The sequence below is a fragment of the Physella acuta genome, unplaced genomic scaffold (assembly GCF_028476545.2).
Source record: "Physella acuta isolate Inbredline_101_S28 unplaced genomic scaffold, ASM2847654v3 ptg000714l, whole genome shotgun sequence".
Classification (NCBI taxonomy): domain Eukaryota; kingdom Metazoa; phylum Mollusca; class Gastropoda; family Physidae; genus Physella; species Physella acuta.
In genome coordinates this window covers 326,406-344,502 of record NW_026732232.1, presented here as the reverse complement: position 1 = coordinate 344,502, position 18,097 = coordinate 326,406, and the positions used below count along the sequence as shown (strand labels likewise).

The following is an 18,097-nucleotide window of genomic DNA, read 5'->3' as shown; positions in this document are numbered from 1 at the left end:
ACGTTTCCGCATCTAACAATGTTTTACACGTGAGATGTAAAAATAAAGGGTCGCACATTTTTATCGCGATCAATTTGCAGCACACTAATTTTTAGATTTGCCAAAGATATTTGGCAAATTCTTTATGTTTTATCTGGCAAGGTAATTTCAGGTAATAAAAATTAACTATGGCAGAACTACTACTCGATTCGAACATTCGTGTGTGGGTTTTCTTACCAATTGTCTTAATAACATTTCTTATAGGAATATTGAGACATTATGTAACAATACTATTATCTTCAGAGAAGAAATCAGAATTAAGACAAGTTTCAGATAGGTAAGATCCACTACTCTCCACTGACTACACTAAACTCTAAACCGTGACTACACGCACACTACAATATTTACTATTTAGTACTATTTAGGCCTACTATTTAGAATCTTAGAAAATTAGATTAGATTCATTAGGTGATGTCTAGAAGATCTAGAAATCTAGATCTAGATCCAATCTATTCTAGTTGTACTAACTAGTATGATTTAGGCTTTTCGATTCGTCAAGTCTCGTTCTCGCGGTTTCGTGGCTACCGTGTTTTGGGCGGACATATAAAATATCGAATCATTTCTTTCTCATGAAGTACACAATAGTTAAAAATAAGGATTATATTGTAATCGGAAACATTTGTACTCGAAACTGCCCATGTATTTACGGGGCGAATAATTAACATTTTAATAATGGCAGCTTGACCTAATTTCGTTCTTTGTCTTTAACGAGGCCGTCGAGAGAAAGTCACGCTTATTTAGCGTGTGTTTCAAGTTGAATAAACTAAAGCAGGAGCGTATTTCCCTAACTTTATTATTATTTTCCCTTTCTATAATATCTTCACTATCAAATAAAAATAGAATTGTGTAATAATTTTATCATCCGAACAGTACATTTTTAAGAATAAATGACCATACTAAAAACCTCTCAAGACGCCATTTTATAATAATCTAATCACCAATTCCGGAAGAGGTGAAGGGGTGGGGTTGGCATTGACGGACTGTTAGAGTGAAAAACACTTAACTTGAATGAAAAAACTTTATTCGTGCTTACAATTTGAAATAAAGTTTTGATAACTTAGCCATTAAGAGACAGATATGTTTTATTTACTTATTTAAAAACTGGATTGTTAAGATATCGACAGTTTTTTTTTGTTTATGGTGTGTGACTGAGTGTGTCCTTGACCTTCAAGTGCTGTTCTAGTTAGGAATGCAGATGCCGATGGCTTAGTTAGATGCCAAGAACTCATAATAGTGATCATAACTCTTAGGTAGTTAATTAAATACCACTTCAAACAGTTCTTATATTATTATTACTTGAGTAATTCATACCTTAATTAATAATTTGCTAATTGTTTCTGAGCCAATATGATCATGGCACGGGCCGTCTTCTGGAAGGGGGTGGGGAGGGTGGGGGCTTAAAAAATGTCACATAGTACGTTATTTTGTCATTCTTTTGGGAAATTGTGTTTTTTGTCGTGGGGTGGGACTTTGTGAGGTTTTTGGTGGTGGTTTTGTGACATTATTAGTGGTTGGTGAGTGTAATTATGATGTCTTTTATAGATAATATTCAGTATTATTAAATTTTGTCAATCCTTTTTTCTCACAAAATGTTAATTATGTTCTATTCTATATTACATTGATTCTGAACATCATAGTCAGAATTTGTCAATACACCACTGACATGTTACATTGTCAGAAGTAATTTGTCTGGCTAAAACCATCAGGAGTTTAAAAAATATTAAGTGAGATGTATGTTTGGTATTGCAATACAATAAAATATTTGTACACTGTTAAAAAAACACAAAACTGGTGGGTCATGTATATTTTTTTATTTTCAATTTTTCAACTTCAATGACAGGTACATTAATTACAATTTATTGTCTTGTTTGTGTAAATATGTACATACATATTACATAGCCTTATTTGATGATTGTAAAACTAGTTTGTTATTATGCCTGTATGTATTGTGTTGTGTAACACCGGCATAGCCTGGTCCCAAATCAAGGATGAAAAAAGAGAAGAGGACAGTCACAATTGCTTAAATCTAATCTGATATAGTATGTCTTATCTTTAGGCAGACTGTTCTGTACCTAAAAAATATGTAGTCAATTTAGTGTGCTTTAGAACATAGCTTCATTTAAGATTTTTAGTTTCTATAGAAAGGAAACTCCCATTAAATGTCCCACATAATTTCATAAAATAGATCCTACTTTAGATCTTCAAATACTGACTCCCATTGTAAACTGCCTAAATAATAAGTGTGCACAGTCTAAGTAATTAAAATAATAAATATGGATGATTTTAAAATTGGAACTATAAGACCATTTTTTTGTGTTACCAATATCTGCCAACCTTATTCATTAATATTTTTTTTTAAAGTTATTAATCAATCTTGGTTACTTTTAGCTATCTACATTCATTTCTAAGCTATTTTAATATGCTTCTGTTAAGTTTCATTGAAAAATGTTAAAAAATAATCCAGATATCCACTCATGAAATCAGGTCACAGGTCTAGGAGTTTTTTCTTCATTAGCTATGCCACACAGACCCATGACTTTGGAATTTTTTTTCAGTCATAATGACTTTGCACAGAAAGTTTATATATGCTAAATTGACTTAGTTTACCATTGTCCTAGCTATTACTGATACTTTTAAAATAAAATAAAAAAAAATTAATTTTTCATCAAACTGCCTACTAGATTGTAGTAGATTTAGATCTAGATCTAGATCCAACTTAAAAATAACATTAAATTTAGTTAGTTAGGCCTCGGCTACATAAAAAATAATTCTTTTTTTTTTTAATTTTATAATTTATATTTTCAGCCATGCCTTGATTCGCAGCCGTATATTGCGGGAAAATGGAAAATACATACCCAAACCCTCTTTTTTAGTAAGAAAAAGTTACTTCAATAATGAAGAGAGGGGATTTTTCAAGGTGGAAAAAAGAGAATCTCAAGCTAAAAATCCAATGACAGGTAAAAAGACTAAGTTGAGTAAAAAATTTAAAATGGAGTGTAGTTTAAAATGAGACTGAGAGTGTCTATTCGTAGTTAACTACAAATAGCTCTCCGAAGGTTATTCGCAGTTTGCTATTTTTAGCCGACCAATCAAATCTATATATATAATTCTCTTCTTGGAGACGCTAGAAAACACCAAGTTGTAAGCGCGCTCCCTACCACCCCACCCCTAAATGGTCTGGTGAGATGTGGTTCACGCTAAATGTTTACAATCATAGAGCCGGGTTTAGTGACGGCTATTAGGGGCAGATAATTTAGTTTGAAACAATTTTAAACTTAGGGGAGGTAACTAAGGGGAGGCTGCTTTCACGGGGGGGGGGGGGGGTGTAGGGTAGTGGTTGGGGGAAAGGAGGGTGGGGGTAGTATTATCTTTAACGACCTACTGATAGTGTTTTAAAGCAAATATTTTCAGTGGCAGCATTGGTACTGTCTAATTCACAAATTATGAATTACTGAAAAGTAGAAAATAAAACAACTAAATAGCGACATATGATATGCCGCGGATCGGCTCTTTTATTTTAAAATTTATTGTCCTTTGCATGTGTGCATATTATTTTTGTATGACTTTCCAACCATTTGATATCCGTTCGGGTGGTCGAATTGATTGTGTATCAGTCAGTTTGTTTTTGCTGTGTGGGATCTATTCCTTTGGCTTGGAGTTTTTATTTTTCTTTTTTTCTATTTTACTTTAGGGTTAGGGGTTTAGCATTTGGTTTTAGTGTTAGGCATTAGGGTTGGTTTAGGGTTAAGAATAGGGGTTAGGGTTCAGGGTTAGTTATAAAGTTAGATCTAAAAGCAGTAGTTCTACACAACAGTACATATTGCACAAATATTGGAATTAAATAATCACATTAAAATGCCTCACTAAGAGTATGAATAGCCTGATGGCTATTTGTAGTGAACTACTAATAGCCGCAGCCTTTAATATTGTTAATATCATAGTTATAGAATTGGCCTACAGTTTCAATCAGTATTGTTTTACTTCCTTTGTACTGTTAAATTATGTTCTCTCTTTAGATCCCTCAATGATGACTGACATGATGAAGGGCAATGTTACTAATGTCCTGCCTATGATCATAATTGGTGGCTGGATTAACTGGGCATTTTCTGGATTCTTAACCAGTAGGTTGATTTGAAATTAAGTCATAGATCTAACCAGTAGGTTGATTTAAATAAAAATTACTCATTGATATAAGGCCTTAACCAGTAGGTTGATTTGAAATTAAGTCATAGATCTAAGGCCCTAAACTTGATTCTAATATGATTTGTTATTGGTTTGTGTGGTCCTCTCTATCTTGATATAATTTTTCAGCCAAAGTTCCATTTCCTTTGACATTTCGATTCAAGCCAATGCTTCAGAGAGGTGTGGAACTCATTACATTAGATGCTTCTTGGTAAAAACCTGTCTTTATTATTTATAGTTATATTTTTACTGTTTTCTTGATAATATTAATAATACACCACACAGTTTAGTCCTAATGTTGGCACCTTGGATGATTTTGCAAGCAAATATGCAATTATTGGTCCATATTTAGTGGGTACTGGAGCAATGTTTTAATGGGATGTGAGCATGAAACCTGTTCTTATTATACCAATATAAGTAATGTTTTATGCATCAGGTAATTTTTATTTGAAAATGATACACATGAAAGTAGTTAGAGTTTCTGTTTTGTAAATATTATCATCATCTGGGCTATGTTAATTATTGGTTTTTTTGGTTGCTAAACCAAAAAGTCTCGAGTTCGAACCCTCAGGCAGATGAGGCTCGTAAACTGGGGACAGCCACTCTTCTAGTAGAGACAACTCCAAAATCAAACAACTGTTGCCTTGTAGTTTGTTCTTGGTTGGACAAAGGCTATGGAAGCAAATCCAAAAAGAAAAGCTGGCTTAAATCGGAGTCAATGGCCTCAATGGCACATAACAAGTTGACACGTATACTTAATTGTATTGGAGGGGATCCCTTTCCAACACTAAAATTAAGATTGAAGAAGAAGGTTCATTATGTTGTGGATAACTAAATCCTAATTAATCCTTTCTCAAATTTCTAATTTACCAGGGTTAGCTCTGCATCCTGGTATTTTCTTAATGTCTTTGGTCTGCGTAGTATGTACACTTTGATACTGGGTCAAGACAATGGTAAATGTTTTTATTACACCTACTCCTACCCTTGATTTTATTACACCTACTCCTACCCTTGATTTTATTACACCTACTCCTACCCTTGATTTTATTACACCTACTCCTACCCTTGATTTTATTACACCTACTCCTACCCTTGATTTTATTACACCTACTCCTACCTTTGATTTTATTACACCTACTCCTACCCTTGATTTTATTACACCTACTCCTATCCTTGATTTTATTACACCTACTCCTACCCTTGATTTTATTACACCTACTCCTACCCTTGATTTTATTACACCTACTCCTACCCTTGATTTTATTACACCTACTCCTACCCTTGATTTTATTACACCTACTCCTACCCTTGATTTTATTACACCTACTCCTACCCTTGATTTTATTACACCTACTCCTACTCTTGATTTTATTACACCTACTCCTACCCTTGATTTTATTACACCTACTCCTACCCTTGATTTTTATTATATCTACTCCTACCCTTGATTTTATTACACCTACTCCTACCCTTGATTTTTATTATATCTACTCCTACCCTTGATATTGAAATGCTGTAGACAATTGTGTTTAGATTCTATCCATTTTATAAAATATTTAAGACTTTTACTGGCCCAAGAAAATTCAGTCATCTTAACATTACCCATAAATATAATTTAAAAATTATACACATGCATTTTTGCAATAATGTAACCATTAGTTTTAACTTCTTAAAATTAAAAGAAATTGTAGTTTTTAATTTAACAGTAATGATAGCATTGAAGAGATGAAATATTGGCAATTGAAATCCTTACATTACATCTACAGCTGCAGATCAAACAAGGGCCATGCAAGATCAGATGTCTGGCTCTGCTATGATGGCTCCACCTGACCCCATGAAGGCATTTAAAGCTGAATGGGAGGCGCTGGAAGTGGCCACCCATGACTGGGCTCTGGAGGGGGTAGAGGAGGAACTCACAGGGGGAGTGGTGCAGCCTGAAACTATTTATTTGAGGCCAAAAAATTGAGTTTTATCCTAATTTATCATTTTTTGTTTATATGTAGTAACAACTGGTAAAAAGAGAGTAGTTGTGTATGTGTGTCAGTGGACATTCCCTGACCATCTGTTTAGCAAACCAGGCCAGAGCTAGTCAGTTCTCATCACCCAGCTGTAGGTGACTGTGATGTAGCTACTGCCCTCTTTTCTCACTGGTCAAATTAAATATGTTCCTTACTTATTCAAGCCATTTCTTTGGAGGTTTCTGTTAGTAATTAGTGTGAAGCATTGAATGATTGATTATGATGTGCCTGAGTAACATTGAAGATGTGAGAGTCACAGTATAGAAGTTTTGATGTTGAAGTTTCTATGATTATATTCAATTTCAATGTTTAATTCATCCCAACATATTTTGCAAGGACTATTATTAAAAGTAACTTCTACTATTTTGCTCTAGTTTTCTTTATTTGTTAACTAACATTAACACATTTTTACAAGGTGTTAATAATAATAGTATACTACCACAAGATTACGTTTCATGTTTTAATTTTAAAAAAAGGCCAAGCAACTGCCACAATAGTCACTACTACTAAAAGTGTCTTTATACACTAGCCTGATGGTGTACTAACAAGCTTCAAGATCAACATAGTGCTGTTAATAAATCTAGGCTTTGTATTGTAAACAGAATATCTGAACCAGCTGTGTGGTGATAAACTTAATGAATTGTTATACCTTATTTTTCTTCTAAGTCATCAAATAGTACAGAAAATATTAAATCATAGCGCTAAGACATTTTTGAAGGAATAAATTGTCAAATAAGGAAAATTAGGAAATATCTAGCATATAACTTTAGAAATCATACCACCATAGGTCTCATAAAACAACTTGTACAACATGATATTAAAATTTAAAACAAGCTTGAATAAGTTATAAAGTGAACTGTTAATTTTAATTATTTCACAGGAAATCATGTCACCATATAAAGCAAATCTTTCTAATGGCTTGAGATAACAGATGCCATTCTAGTTGACCCAGTTGTGCAGATTGGTCTTTGTGTTGTATTCAAATACCTTGCCAGTTGCTGTAACAGACAAATACATTGAAAATTAAAAAAAAAAGACAATGTAAATATAAATATAAAAAATTGCAGAAAAACCGTTTTTATAACAAGCTTTTATTTAATAATGCACTTAAAAGGAGAGAATTAAATAACTTTGTTTAAATATTTAATACACTACTATTTAAATTACTATAAAGAACAGTGTTTTAATAAATAACAGCATGGGTCGCTATAATATGTATTGGATACTATTACTAATATTTAGGAAGCGACCCATGCTTTTCTTTATAGTAATTTAAATAGCAGTGTATTATTAAATATTTTTAAAAAATTATTTATTTCCTCCTTTTTAGTGCATTATTACATTAAAGCTTGTTATTAAAACGGTTTTTATGAAAAAATTTTTATGCAATTTGTGTTCAGTACTTTAAAATATTTATTGACAATAGAGTTGCATGACTAAAAACTTTTGCGCACCAAATGAACATGAAAATGCCTGTAAAATAGTGCAAAAAAAGTAGTACAAGACTGCCTACTAATTTCAAAAACTTTAATTAATTCATTAGGCATCCAATTAAGTAAAATTTAATGTCATGTTGCATGGTCTTCAAGTCTTGACCCACATGCCAACTTTGAACAAATCTGTCAGAAGTGCCTGAAATTTTATTTGCCCATTTAGATCTACAACAACAGATAGATAGAGGAAGCAAGTTAAATAAAAGCTTGTAAAAGCAATTCCTTAAACCCCAAATGTGTACCGTGTTCCATTGCTTTGCCATCAAAGTATCTGTTGTTAATTTTGTACCCAGACAGGACATCGTCATTTGTCTCTAGAATAAATGGCGGTGCAGCTTTAAATTCTAAAGTAGACCCTGTACTGCTACTGGTACTGGCTGTCCATGGGGGGTTGAAAATCTAGGATTTTAAAAATAAAAAAAATAAAAAGCAAAAAAAATCTTTGAACTAAATATATTTTTAATGAATGTCAATTAAACATTTTATCATCAACAAGATTGCATTCTCCATATTGAAATCACTAGGACTAGTTACACTACACTGTTAGAGTTTTGATTTAAATGCAGGTCTGCTAAGTTTGTGTTTAAGAAATAAAAAATTGTGCATTCTGTTTCAACCTTGTTTATAATTGTAAAACTATTTCTTGAAGCTTTAAAGTACTTTTCTCTTTACATGGCCGATATTATATAAAGATGATTTGGAAAACATAAATGAAAGAACTAATTTTTTAAATGACTAACTGTTGGATTTTGAAGGTGTAAAAGTTGCTTAGGATGACCTCCAGAGTGACCTGAAAGTGAAGGAATCAATTTGATAGTTAATTAGATATCTGTGTCCTTTCAAGTTCAAAGCTACATACAAATGTACTAGATATCTGTGTGCTTTAAAGTTCAAAGCTACATACAAACAAGTAGTAGTGCTCTAAGAAATACAATAGAGGTACAGTTTATCCCTGTGGCAAGCTGAACTCTGTAAATTTAGCATAATGATTGTACATTACCATCTTGATGGCCAGTGCAGCCTGAAAACTGGGAAATTAAATGAAAATATTTCACGTAGACAAACAATTACTGCCCTTGATTTACCTCCTTTGGACTTGAAACAAAATGCCCATGTTGACCTTTCTACTTTTTTTTTTCTTGATGAATCCATGTCTAACTCCTTTACTGACTTTTTTAAAGATCTGCAATCAAAAATACCATATGTAAGTAATACATATCTTTTAATAACATGATTTTATACAATACTAAAAAGTAGAAATTAAATGATTTTCTTTAAATATATTTAATATGAATTACAATTTATATAACTAAAAACAAAAGGGGTGGGAGGGGGGGGGGGGTCACTACTTAAATTTTAGTAAAGGTTTTCAAATTATTTAAACATAATGATTTATTATTATATATTTGTTATATTTATTTAGTTACCTGACTTGCTTGTAGCAACAGTAAGTTACCTGACTTGATTGTAGCAACAGTAAGTTACCTGACTTGCTTGTAGCAACAGTAAGTTACCTGACTTGCTTGTAGCAACAGTAAGTTACCTGACTTGCTTGTAGCAACAGTAAGTTACCTGACTTGATTGTAGCAACAGTAAGTTACCTGACTTGCTTGTAGCAACAGTAAGTTACCTAACTTGCTTGTAGCAACAGTAAGGTGCAACAAGGTAGGAGAACAGGGCAAACAAACACAACCCAAGTAGACAAGCAATTGCTGTAATTATCTTTCCATAGTCCGTGTCCCACCAACTCTCTGAGGTCTGGTAGTAGGGATTTACACTTTCTATTCTGTAATAATCCCATGCAGGGCCTAAGAAAGAATGCAATTATAAATGTTGTAAGGTCAAAGTGTGTGAAATAATTTCATTTTCTGTTACACCACTCTTAACCTACCAACTAAATAATTATTTTAAATCAAGAAATTTAAACTCCAGAATTTTAAACTTGATCCTTGAAAATTTTAAATGGTCAAAAAATATTTGAACCTTGTATACTAGTGCCAGGGTCCCCCTCAGGGTTTGCAGCCACCAGAGATAAAAATTCATCTTGGGTGAGAAATTGTTTTTCTGTGTTGATGTTGCTCAAGCTGTTGGTGGTATCATCTTTGACCACATACAAGAAAGCATCTACAGGCCTGTAGAAAGGAGATCCAATCAAATGAAAGTCAACTGCAACACAGAGACATACATTTTTTAAACCTAAGATATGAATTGATAGTTAAATTCATAAACATTAAACTGTAATGAAATGAGCCAATTTTCATTTATCTAAAAACTTTAAAATTACTGAGTTGCCAAAAGCCTTCGTCTTCCACTGGGAGGAAGTTGTGCCACACCATCATACTCTTGTACACACGTCAGTCGCACCAGGGCAGTGGGATAGGTGTTTCTGACAACAGTCTGAAGGTTGGTCAGAAATGTGTTGTGCTGACCCAAGAAACTTGACCTGTACAAGAAGTACAGTACAGATTGAAATGTTTTACCTACAAACAAACAACACCAAACAAATAGACCAAAGGCAATGCACTCCTATGCTTACTGATGCATAATTAGACTTTCAAAAATACGTTGTTAAACAACAAGTCGGTTAAATATTTTAAATAGTATATCTTTTGAACTGTTCTTAAAACCAGCTGTAGATGAAAATATTTACCTGCTTATCTTGAGCCTAAAAGTAACAACATGGTTATTTGGCACATAAGAATCTACCCTAACTTTAGCAGGTGATGTTGCTGTTTTGATAGGATTTCCTGCATCACTGGCCTGAATGTCCAGTGAGTAAGTGGTGTCTGCCTCAGCTATACTGGACAGACTCACTTTACCTGAAAAATCAAAGAGGACATATAAACATCTAATGAATTACTCAGCACTGTGTTATTTAATTTGTTTCTGTTCATGGTCTCACAACTGTTTTGACAAATATTAATAATCAAATTAGATTTATTATTTTTTTTTAAAATGTTAATAATGACTGAAATGTTTACTACCTGTGCTTGAGTTTACAGTAAACAAATAGTTGTAAAGTGAGGTCTGTAGGGAGTAAGAGATCAAGCCATTATTGCCAGAGTCAGCATCTGTGGCTGTTACTGTTGTGATGGTGCTCTCACAGTCACCACTGTAGGCTACTTCAGTGTTGTAAAATGTTGGACTGGAGAAGAAAAAAACATCAGTCACTGTGATATTTAAATGATGTTCCACTCTTGTGTTGGCTAATGATGTTAAGTAAAAGTAAAAGACAAAAAAATAAAATAATTTTACTGACCTAAAGACAGGGCTATTATCATTGGTGTCTATTATTGTTATTGTTACAGTTGTTGTCCCAGTTAAAGATGGGGTCCCACCATCTGTTGCTACCACAACGCATGTTATTTTTTGTATAGTCTCATAGTCAATGGAAGTTTTTGGTGTGATCACACCAGTTGATGAAGAAATCTGAGAACAAAAACAAAGTTGTTAAATGTGGTGGAGACCCAAAGGTCTGATTTATAATTTTAACCATATTAACAGAAGCAATAAATTGTGTAGTTTGACCAACCTGAAGATAAGTGTTAGCATTAGCCCCATCCAACAGAACTGTATTGATGCTGTAAGTGATGGCAGCATTGGTGTTGATATCAGCATCAGTGGCTGACACCTTGAGTATAGAAGTTGATGTGGCACTGTTCTCATTAACACTACCACTGTAAGATGTCTTGGTAAAGATGGGGGCATTATCATTCAGGTCATCAATGTAGACAGTAACAACAGTGTAGGATGTTCTGGACAGTGGTGTCCCTGAATCTACCACCTGCAAAAACAGCATGCAGTATTTGTACATAAATGTACAAGGTATACTTGAAGTAGTGATTTTTATATTTAGGCTAGATGAAAATTTGCCAGAGAAGTTACTCAGACTGATACTACACCATTCACTGCAACTGACACTTTTTTTAACTTACTTTAGTGAAATAGTATTTATCTAAATGCTTTATACAAGCTATATAGAATTTAATTTTTTTAAACCAATGTCCAAATGAGTTAGAAAATCAAACTAAGAGAGCAAAGAAAAATTAATTGACTCATAGGATGGGGATTTACAAACGGTCAAATATAAAAAGAATATTTTGAATATAAAAGTTTGGGAAAATAAATCATGTATATAGGTTTAGTAAGAGTATTTTCAAAATAGCTTCTGTAATAGATTGAGATAATTGTGAGGTCAAGGGAACTCACTCTTCTGTATTAGTATTATATTTATATTATTATGAGTGATGTCCCTTGTGCATTGTACTTCCTTCCTCTCTCTGGTACCATCATGTAGTTAGACCCAATAAACGTGTTATATACAACCACATGCTTCTATCGTCAATCCATCACATTTTGGCGACGAGGATAAAAATCTACTAGAAAGAGCACCTACTTACGCAAAAAAGAGGTTTGCTAGAGCTTATTAGCTAAGTATTTCTAGAATAATGGCGCTGTATGGCCAAATAAAAGAATTTGATTCGAATAATGAAATCATTCAAGATTACCTAGATAGGTTAAGCTTTTACCTTGAAGCAAACGACGTGACGATAGAAGCCAAAAAGAGAGCTGTTTTGTTAACAGTCATAGGGCCTCAACAATTTAGGCTACTAAAGGACTTATGCGCACCAGCTAGTCTAACTACCAAGAGCTTTAACGAGCTGAGCAAATTGCTAACAGACCACCATGCGCCTACCCCATCAAAGTTTCTATGTCGAGCTAGATTTGACAGTAGGACTCGTCAACCAAACGAGTCAATATCAGAATATGTTGCTGCTTTACGTCATCTAAGTAAATTTTGTGAATTCGGCGATACGCTGTCTGACAGACTATGTGAAAAGTTTGTGACAGGTGTAAACAGCCCTGATATTCAAAGAAAGTTGCTGCTCGAGTCAGATCTAACATTAGAAAAAGCAATACAACTAGCAACTTCATTCCAGCAGTCATCCGAGGCGGCGAAATCTCTAGCACCTTCAGAGATCCATGCAGTAAACAGCAGGTTAGTCAACAAACATCAACCCTATCAGAGCATTCCAACTTATGCTAAACAGCCTGCTCGTTCAAATCCTAGATCTAAATCTAGTAATAATTATAAAAAATGTCATCGATGCAAAGGTCCCCATGCATCTCATCGGTGCAAGTTCAAGTTAGCAACTTGTTATAAGTGCAGTAAGCAAGGTCACATTGCCAAGGCCTGCTTTGCAAAGTCTTCGTCTGTTGCTAAATCTAGCCAGTCAAGACAGTACCGCAACCAAAGGCAGCACTATGTTAACTCTCACCAAGACTACCTAACCCAACCAATGAACCACTCTACCAGTGAAAATGCTCAAACTGATTCGCAGCCGGATTTCAGCCTGTTCTCTGTGAAATCAATAAGTCATGCTCCCATCAATGTACTAGTTAATATCAACGGTAAGAGCATAAGCTTCCAACTTGACACTGGAGCATCTCTAACAGTCATAACAAAGAAAGATTTTGACGCTGTCACAGGAGGATCAGTGCCTCTACAGCCATGTCACAAGTGCCTAACAACATACACTGGTGACAATGTTCCGGTAATAGGAGAGTGTATGGTTCATGTAAGTTATAATGGTCAAAGTGTTAAACTTCCTCTTCTTGTGGTTGAAGGAAATGGACCACCATTACTAGGTAGGAACTGGTTAAGTAATCTTAAGTTAAATTGGGAGAGTATTTGTTCATTGAACAATGGAAAAGAATCTAGTCTTACTTCACTAGATAAAGTAATATCTGAAAATAAAAGTGTTTTTGGCAATTCAGGTTTACTAAATGATAGAACAGTGAAGTTAAGCATTAAAGACACAAATCCAAGATACTGCAAAGCTAGAGTTCCACCTTATGCAATGAGGAATAAAATTGAAAATGAGCTAAGTAGATTGGAATCTAATGGCATCATAAAGAAGGTAGACTATTCCGATTGGGCAACGCCCATTGTGCCAGTGTTAAAGAAGGATGGTTCTATAAGAATTTGTGGAGATTATAAAACTACACTGAATAAGCAAATAGAGCTAAATAGGTACCCTATACCTAACATTGAGGAAATTTCTTTGAATTTGGCAGGAGGAGACAAATTCACTGAATTAGACTTTAGTCATGCTTACACTCAACTAGAACTGCATCCAGATTCAAAAGTCTATACGACAATAAACACACATAAAGGACTCTACCAATTTGAAAGACTATGTTTTGGCATATCATCCAGCCCTGGAATTTTCCAAGCTGTCATGGACAGTATTTTTAAGGATATTCCAAATGTTTGTGTGTACTTTGACAATGTGTACATAACTGGTAAGAATGACACTGAACATCTTAAAACACTTGATAAAGTCTTGAAAATAGTTGGTGAAAAAGGTTTAAAGATAAACAAAGATAAATGTCAATTCATGCTGACAGAAATTAGTTTTCTTGGTTATATATTGAGCAAGCAAGGTATCAGACCTCAACCTGAGAAAACAAAAGCCATTAAAAGAGAAACACAAAAACATGAGTGCTTAATAAAAGTATATGAGTACTGTAAGAATGGTTGGCCTGAAGAGTCTGTGAATGATGACTTAATGCCATATAAAATAAGAAATAAAAACCTTTGTGAAGATAATATAAAAGATGGAGAAGATGCAGTCCATTATCAGTCAGAGTTGCCTAAACAAAGTATTTGTAACTTAATAAATGATTATGGTGATATGGCAATTTCAAATGCTTTAAGTAAGAAGGAATGTGATCATCAAACAACTTTGCTAACATCATTAGCACTTACAGGAACTAAAAGAAACTAAAAGGGTAACATCAAAAGTAAATACCAAACAGAAGAAGCTAAATGTGACAATGAAAGAGTAAACAGGTTATTAGCCAAATACCGCACAACTCCTCATATAACAACAGATGTTGCACCATGTGAATTGCTATGTGGTAGGAAAATTAAAACCCACCTTGATCTACTACATCCAACTGTTCAAAGGTCTGTTTCCCAACATCAACATACACAAAAAGTAAATCATGACAAACATCCATTGAAGAGAATTTGGATGTAATGATAATGTGTATCTAAGAAATTATGGGAGAAGGGAAAAATGGATACCAGGTCAAATTGTTCAATGTACAGGACCTGTGTCTTATAAAGTAAAAACAAATGATGGACTTATTGTCCGTAGACATGCAGACCAGTTAAAAATAACTTGTGCAGATAATAAGTGTGAATCTGTCAATCCCACCAAATCTGAACAGTTCACACCAACTCAGTTTGTTCCACAACCAAGTTCTGTTGATATGAGTGAACCAAGTTGTCTGGAGTCAGAAAATGTAAATTCTGGAGTTAATGATTTAAATCCTAGACCTCCTGAGATAGAGAATCCAAATGGTCAGAATATTGAGTCACCAAATCAAAAGCCACTGAGAAGGTCAAACAGGACAATCAAAGTTCCCAATAAGTTAGACCTATGATTTTAAAGGTCAAAAGGACTTTGACATCATTGTTTTGTATCTTGATTATGTTGTAGCATATTGTGCATTGTTTGTAAGGATGTAATCTACCATAGTGTTCATGTTACAATATAATTGGTGATTTTAGGATACCATCAATTGTTCTATTGAGAGATGTGTTATTGTGTTCTAAGGGTAAAGGGATGTAATAGATTGAGATAATTGTGAGGTCAAGGGAACTCACTCTTCTGTATTAGTATTATATTTATATTATTATGAGTGATGTCCCTTGTGCATTGTACTTCCTTCCTCTCTCTGGTACCATCATGTAGTTAGACCCAATAAACGTGTTATATACAACCACATGCTTCTATCGTCAATCTATAACAGCTTCAATAAAAACAGAATGGATTTTGGATAAGGAAAGCTTAGCTTTAAGTAGTCAACTACAATGACGTGAATTTTTGAAATAAACATATTTTGAAAGTAAATTATCTTTTACCTTGACCGAAATGCTATAAGTAGACATTGTTTCCCTATCTAAAGCAGCTGTGGCCACAGTTATGGCTCCCGTAGAGCCACTGATGGCAAAATGAGAAGATGTCCCCAGTGTGAAGGTGTCAAAACTGTAGGTCAAGGCTCCATTAACACCTGAGTCAGCATCTGTTGCTGTGACTGTTCCAACTGCTGTGCCTGTGTTGGAGTTTTCATTCACATTAAAAGTGTAAGCAGCAAGGGAGAATACTGGGTCATTATCATTCACATCTGTTATTGTAATGACAGCATCTATTTGATCAGACAAAGATGGTGTCCCCTTGTCACTGACACGAATTGTTATCGTGTAAGTTGCTGTGGTTTCTCTGTCTAAAGCAGCTGCTACCTGAGAAAAGAGAAAAAAATTATGTATTTAAATTATAGACTACTTGAGGTCAAATATCTCACCTATAATCTACAATGACTCAAGCGAGGTTAAAACTCTCACCTATCTTCTATAGTGACTCACCTGAACTCTTCCAGTAGAATCAATTTTAAAAGCTGAGCCTGTATTGCCTGCTGTGATGGAGTAGGTCAATTGTCCATTCTGATTAGCATCTAGGTCAGTGGCAGTGACGGTCAGCACCAAGGTGTTGATGACAGAGTTTTCAAGGACAGAGACAGAATAAGTGCCAGTGATGACAGGGGGGTTATCATTTATGTCATCAACTATAATAGTCAGGGTAGCTGTAGACGTTCGAGTAATGGGATCACTTGAGGTGCCTTTGTCGGTTACTCTGATGCGAATCACATGGCTTGAAAGCAAGAAACAGTAATCATGTTTTACTATTAAGTAAAGATATAGTGAAAGTATAAGATGTTTGCTGTTGTTGAATGCTTTGTTGAACACCAACTATTCAAAGCAGTGCTGTGAGTATGATCATTGGTTAGCACTTTCAGAACAAAGTGCTGGATAACCAGAGTTGAATTGTTGTGGTCATTCAAGAAATTTGTTTACAGATTATATAGAGTAAATCATCAGGTCAGATTCGTGTATAAGATCTCTCAATCTTACTCTTCCAGGGCCGGCGCTATATATAAGACGAACTAGGCGGTCGCCTCGGGCGCTATCCATAGGGGGGTGCAAATGTCTAATCTCCAATAGTAAATAAACCGGGAGTGATCTCCCCTAAACTTTCTCGAATATTCTTATATAAAATAACAGGGGATGGGAACTCGGGCTATAGACATGATTTTTAATCCATTTTAAATACTTAAAGTTTTAAAAATAGAATAAAATCTCGTAGACAAATTAATTGCACACCAAGTGAACGCGAAATAAAAAAGCGCATAATAGTGCGCAATATTATTAGTACTTTTAAAATTTACATTAGTTTTTTGAGAAATCGGAAGTAGCGTAAATTACTACTTCCAGTCAACGGAAATTACTCAAAATTTAACAGAAGGTAGAGAATTAGATCTTTTACTTACATGTGAAATTTCATTTATCTATCTGAAATAGTACTCAAGTTATAGGCTTTTGAAAAATTCAAAGTAGAAAAAGTACCACTTCCGGTTATCGGAAATCGCTCAAAAGTTGATACGGATCTACGATTTTGATAAAATACTTATATATGAAATTTCATCAACCTAGCAGTAACGGTACTCAAGTTATCGTGTTTACACACGGACAGACAGACACACAGACACACACACACACAGACATACGGACAAGATTGCAAAATTATGTTTTTCCGTATCAGTAAAACGTCGAGATTTGTAAAAATCTCGATTTTTTTTTTGCACGATTACAATACTTTCTCTATACTTCGTATATACGAGAAAGTAAAAAGTACCTAATAATGAATAACTTTGATTACATTATTTAAAGTTTCAACTTTAGTGTAATATACAAAGGCATTGCGATCTATTTTGATGCAGAGACGAACGAGCAATTTTGCGCCCCATCTTCAAATAAAGGCTATATATAGTTATTCGCGTTGATGAAAATGCGTCCCCCCACCTCCCTCACTAGGCAATGTCGGCGTGCTTTTTACCAGTCACTTTTCATTTTTATTTTGGTGTCAAGCAATTGATGTAGAAAACAATTAAATAATGCCAACTTGCAGTCAACATTCTTTATTTGGACTGTATATAATTCAGTAATGAGCATTTTATTTAATTATCTGCAGTGTTTGGCGCCCTCTTTGGATCTGCGCCTGGGCAAGTTTGATTTTTAAATAGGGTTAAGTCTCATTTTCTCTCACTTTGAATTAGAAATCTCGTTAGCTAGAGAGAGATTTAGAGTTTCAAACTAAACTAATTGTTGGCACCACAATATCCAAAAGATAATTAATATTCTAATACACACACATATACACATGTATATATATATATATATATATATATATATATATATATATATACATACATACATTATATATATATATATATATG

The 18,097-nt window shown here is 34.1% G+C and overlaps 2 protein-coding genes across 3 annotated transcripts in view; one reads left to right on the top strand and one right to left on the bottom strand.

Moving 5' to 3' along the window:
- Positions 1-144: 144 nt before the first annotated feature.
- On the top strand, positions 145-6,602 carry LOC131949810 (ER membrane protein complex subunit 3-like). The gene is made up of 6 exons (XM_059311794.1): positions 145-316; positions 2,845-2,996; positions 4,056-4,160; positions 4,351-4,432; positions 5,095-5,174; positions 5,988-6,602. The coding sequence occupies exons 1-6, from the start codon at positions 168-170 to the stop codon at positions 6,185-6,187; spliced, it is 768 nt and encodes a 255-aa protein (XP_059167777.1). The 5' UTR covers positions 145-167; the 3' UTR covers positions 6,188-6,602.
- A 68-nt stretch (positions 6,603-6,670) lies between these two features.
- The window catches only part of LOC131949789 (protocadherin Fat 1), a 35,931-nt gene continuing 24,504 nt past the window's right edge, over positions 6,671-18,097 (bottom strand). Inside the window, exons 17-29 of one of the 2 annotated variants that reach the window (XM_059311740.1) lie at positions 16,170-16,455; positions 15,669-16,046; positions 11,265-11,516; positions 10,992-11,161; positions 10,717-10,877; positions 10,383-10,551; positions 10,017-10,175; positions 9,716-9,864; positions 9,363-9,540; positions 8,818-8,915; positions 8,473-8,522; positions 7,975-8,131; positions 6,671-7,237 (exon numbers count right to left, since the gene is read on the bottom strand). In XM_059311740.1, coding sequence (XP_059167723.1) covers positions 7,179-7,237; positions 7,975-8,131; positions 8,473-8,522; positions 8,818-8,915; positions 9,363-9,540; positions 9,716-9,864; positions 10,017-10,175; positions 10,383-10,551; positions 10,717-10,877; positions 10,992-11,161; positions 11,265-11,516; positions 15,669-16,046; positions 16,170-16,455 — 2,266 coding nt within the window. In that variant the 3' untranslated portion in view covers positions 6,671-7,178. The remainder of the gene's footprint in view (positions 7,238-7,974; positions 8,132-8,472; positions 8,523-8,817; positions 8,916-9,362; positions 9,541-9,715; positions 9,865-10,016; positions 10,176-10,382; positions 10,552-10,716; positions 10,878-10,991; positions 11,162-11,264; positions 11,517-15,668; positions 16,047-16,169; positions 16,456-18,097) is intronic. The other variant, XR_009388200.1, reaches the window with a different exon arrangement.

What these genes read in the sequence shown, in the direction of transcription:
- LOC131949810 (XM_059311794.1), top strand. Translation starts at nt 168, where the DNA reads ATGGCAGAACTACTACTCGATTCGAACATTCGTGTGTGGGTTTTCTTA. An exon ending in ATTTTCTGGATTCTTAACCA is followed by an intron (nt 4,161 to 4,350) that starts GTAGGTTGATTT and finishes ATAATTTTTCAG; the next exon opens with CCAAAGTTCCATTTCCTTTG. An exon ending in ATTACATTAGATGCTTCTTG is followed by an intron (nt 4,433 to 5,094) that starts GTAAAAACCTGT and finishes CTAATTTACCAG; the next exon opens with GGTTAGCTCTGCATCCTGGT.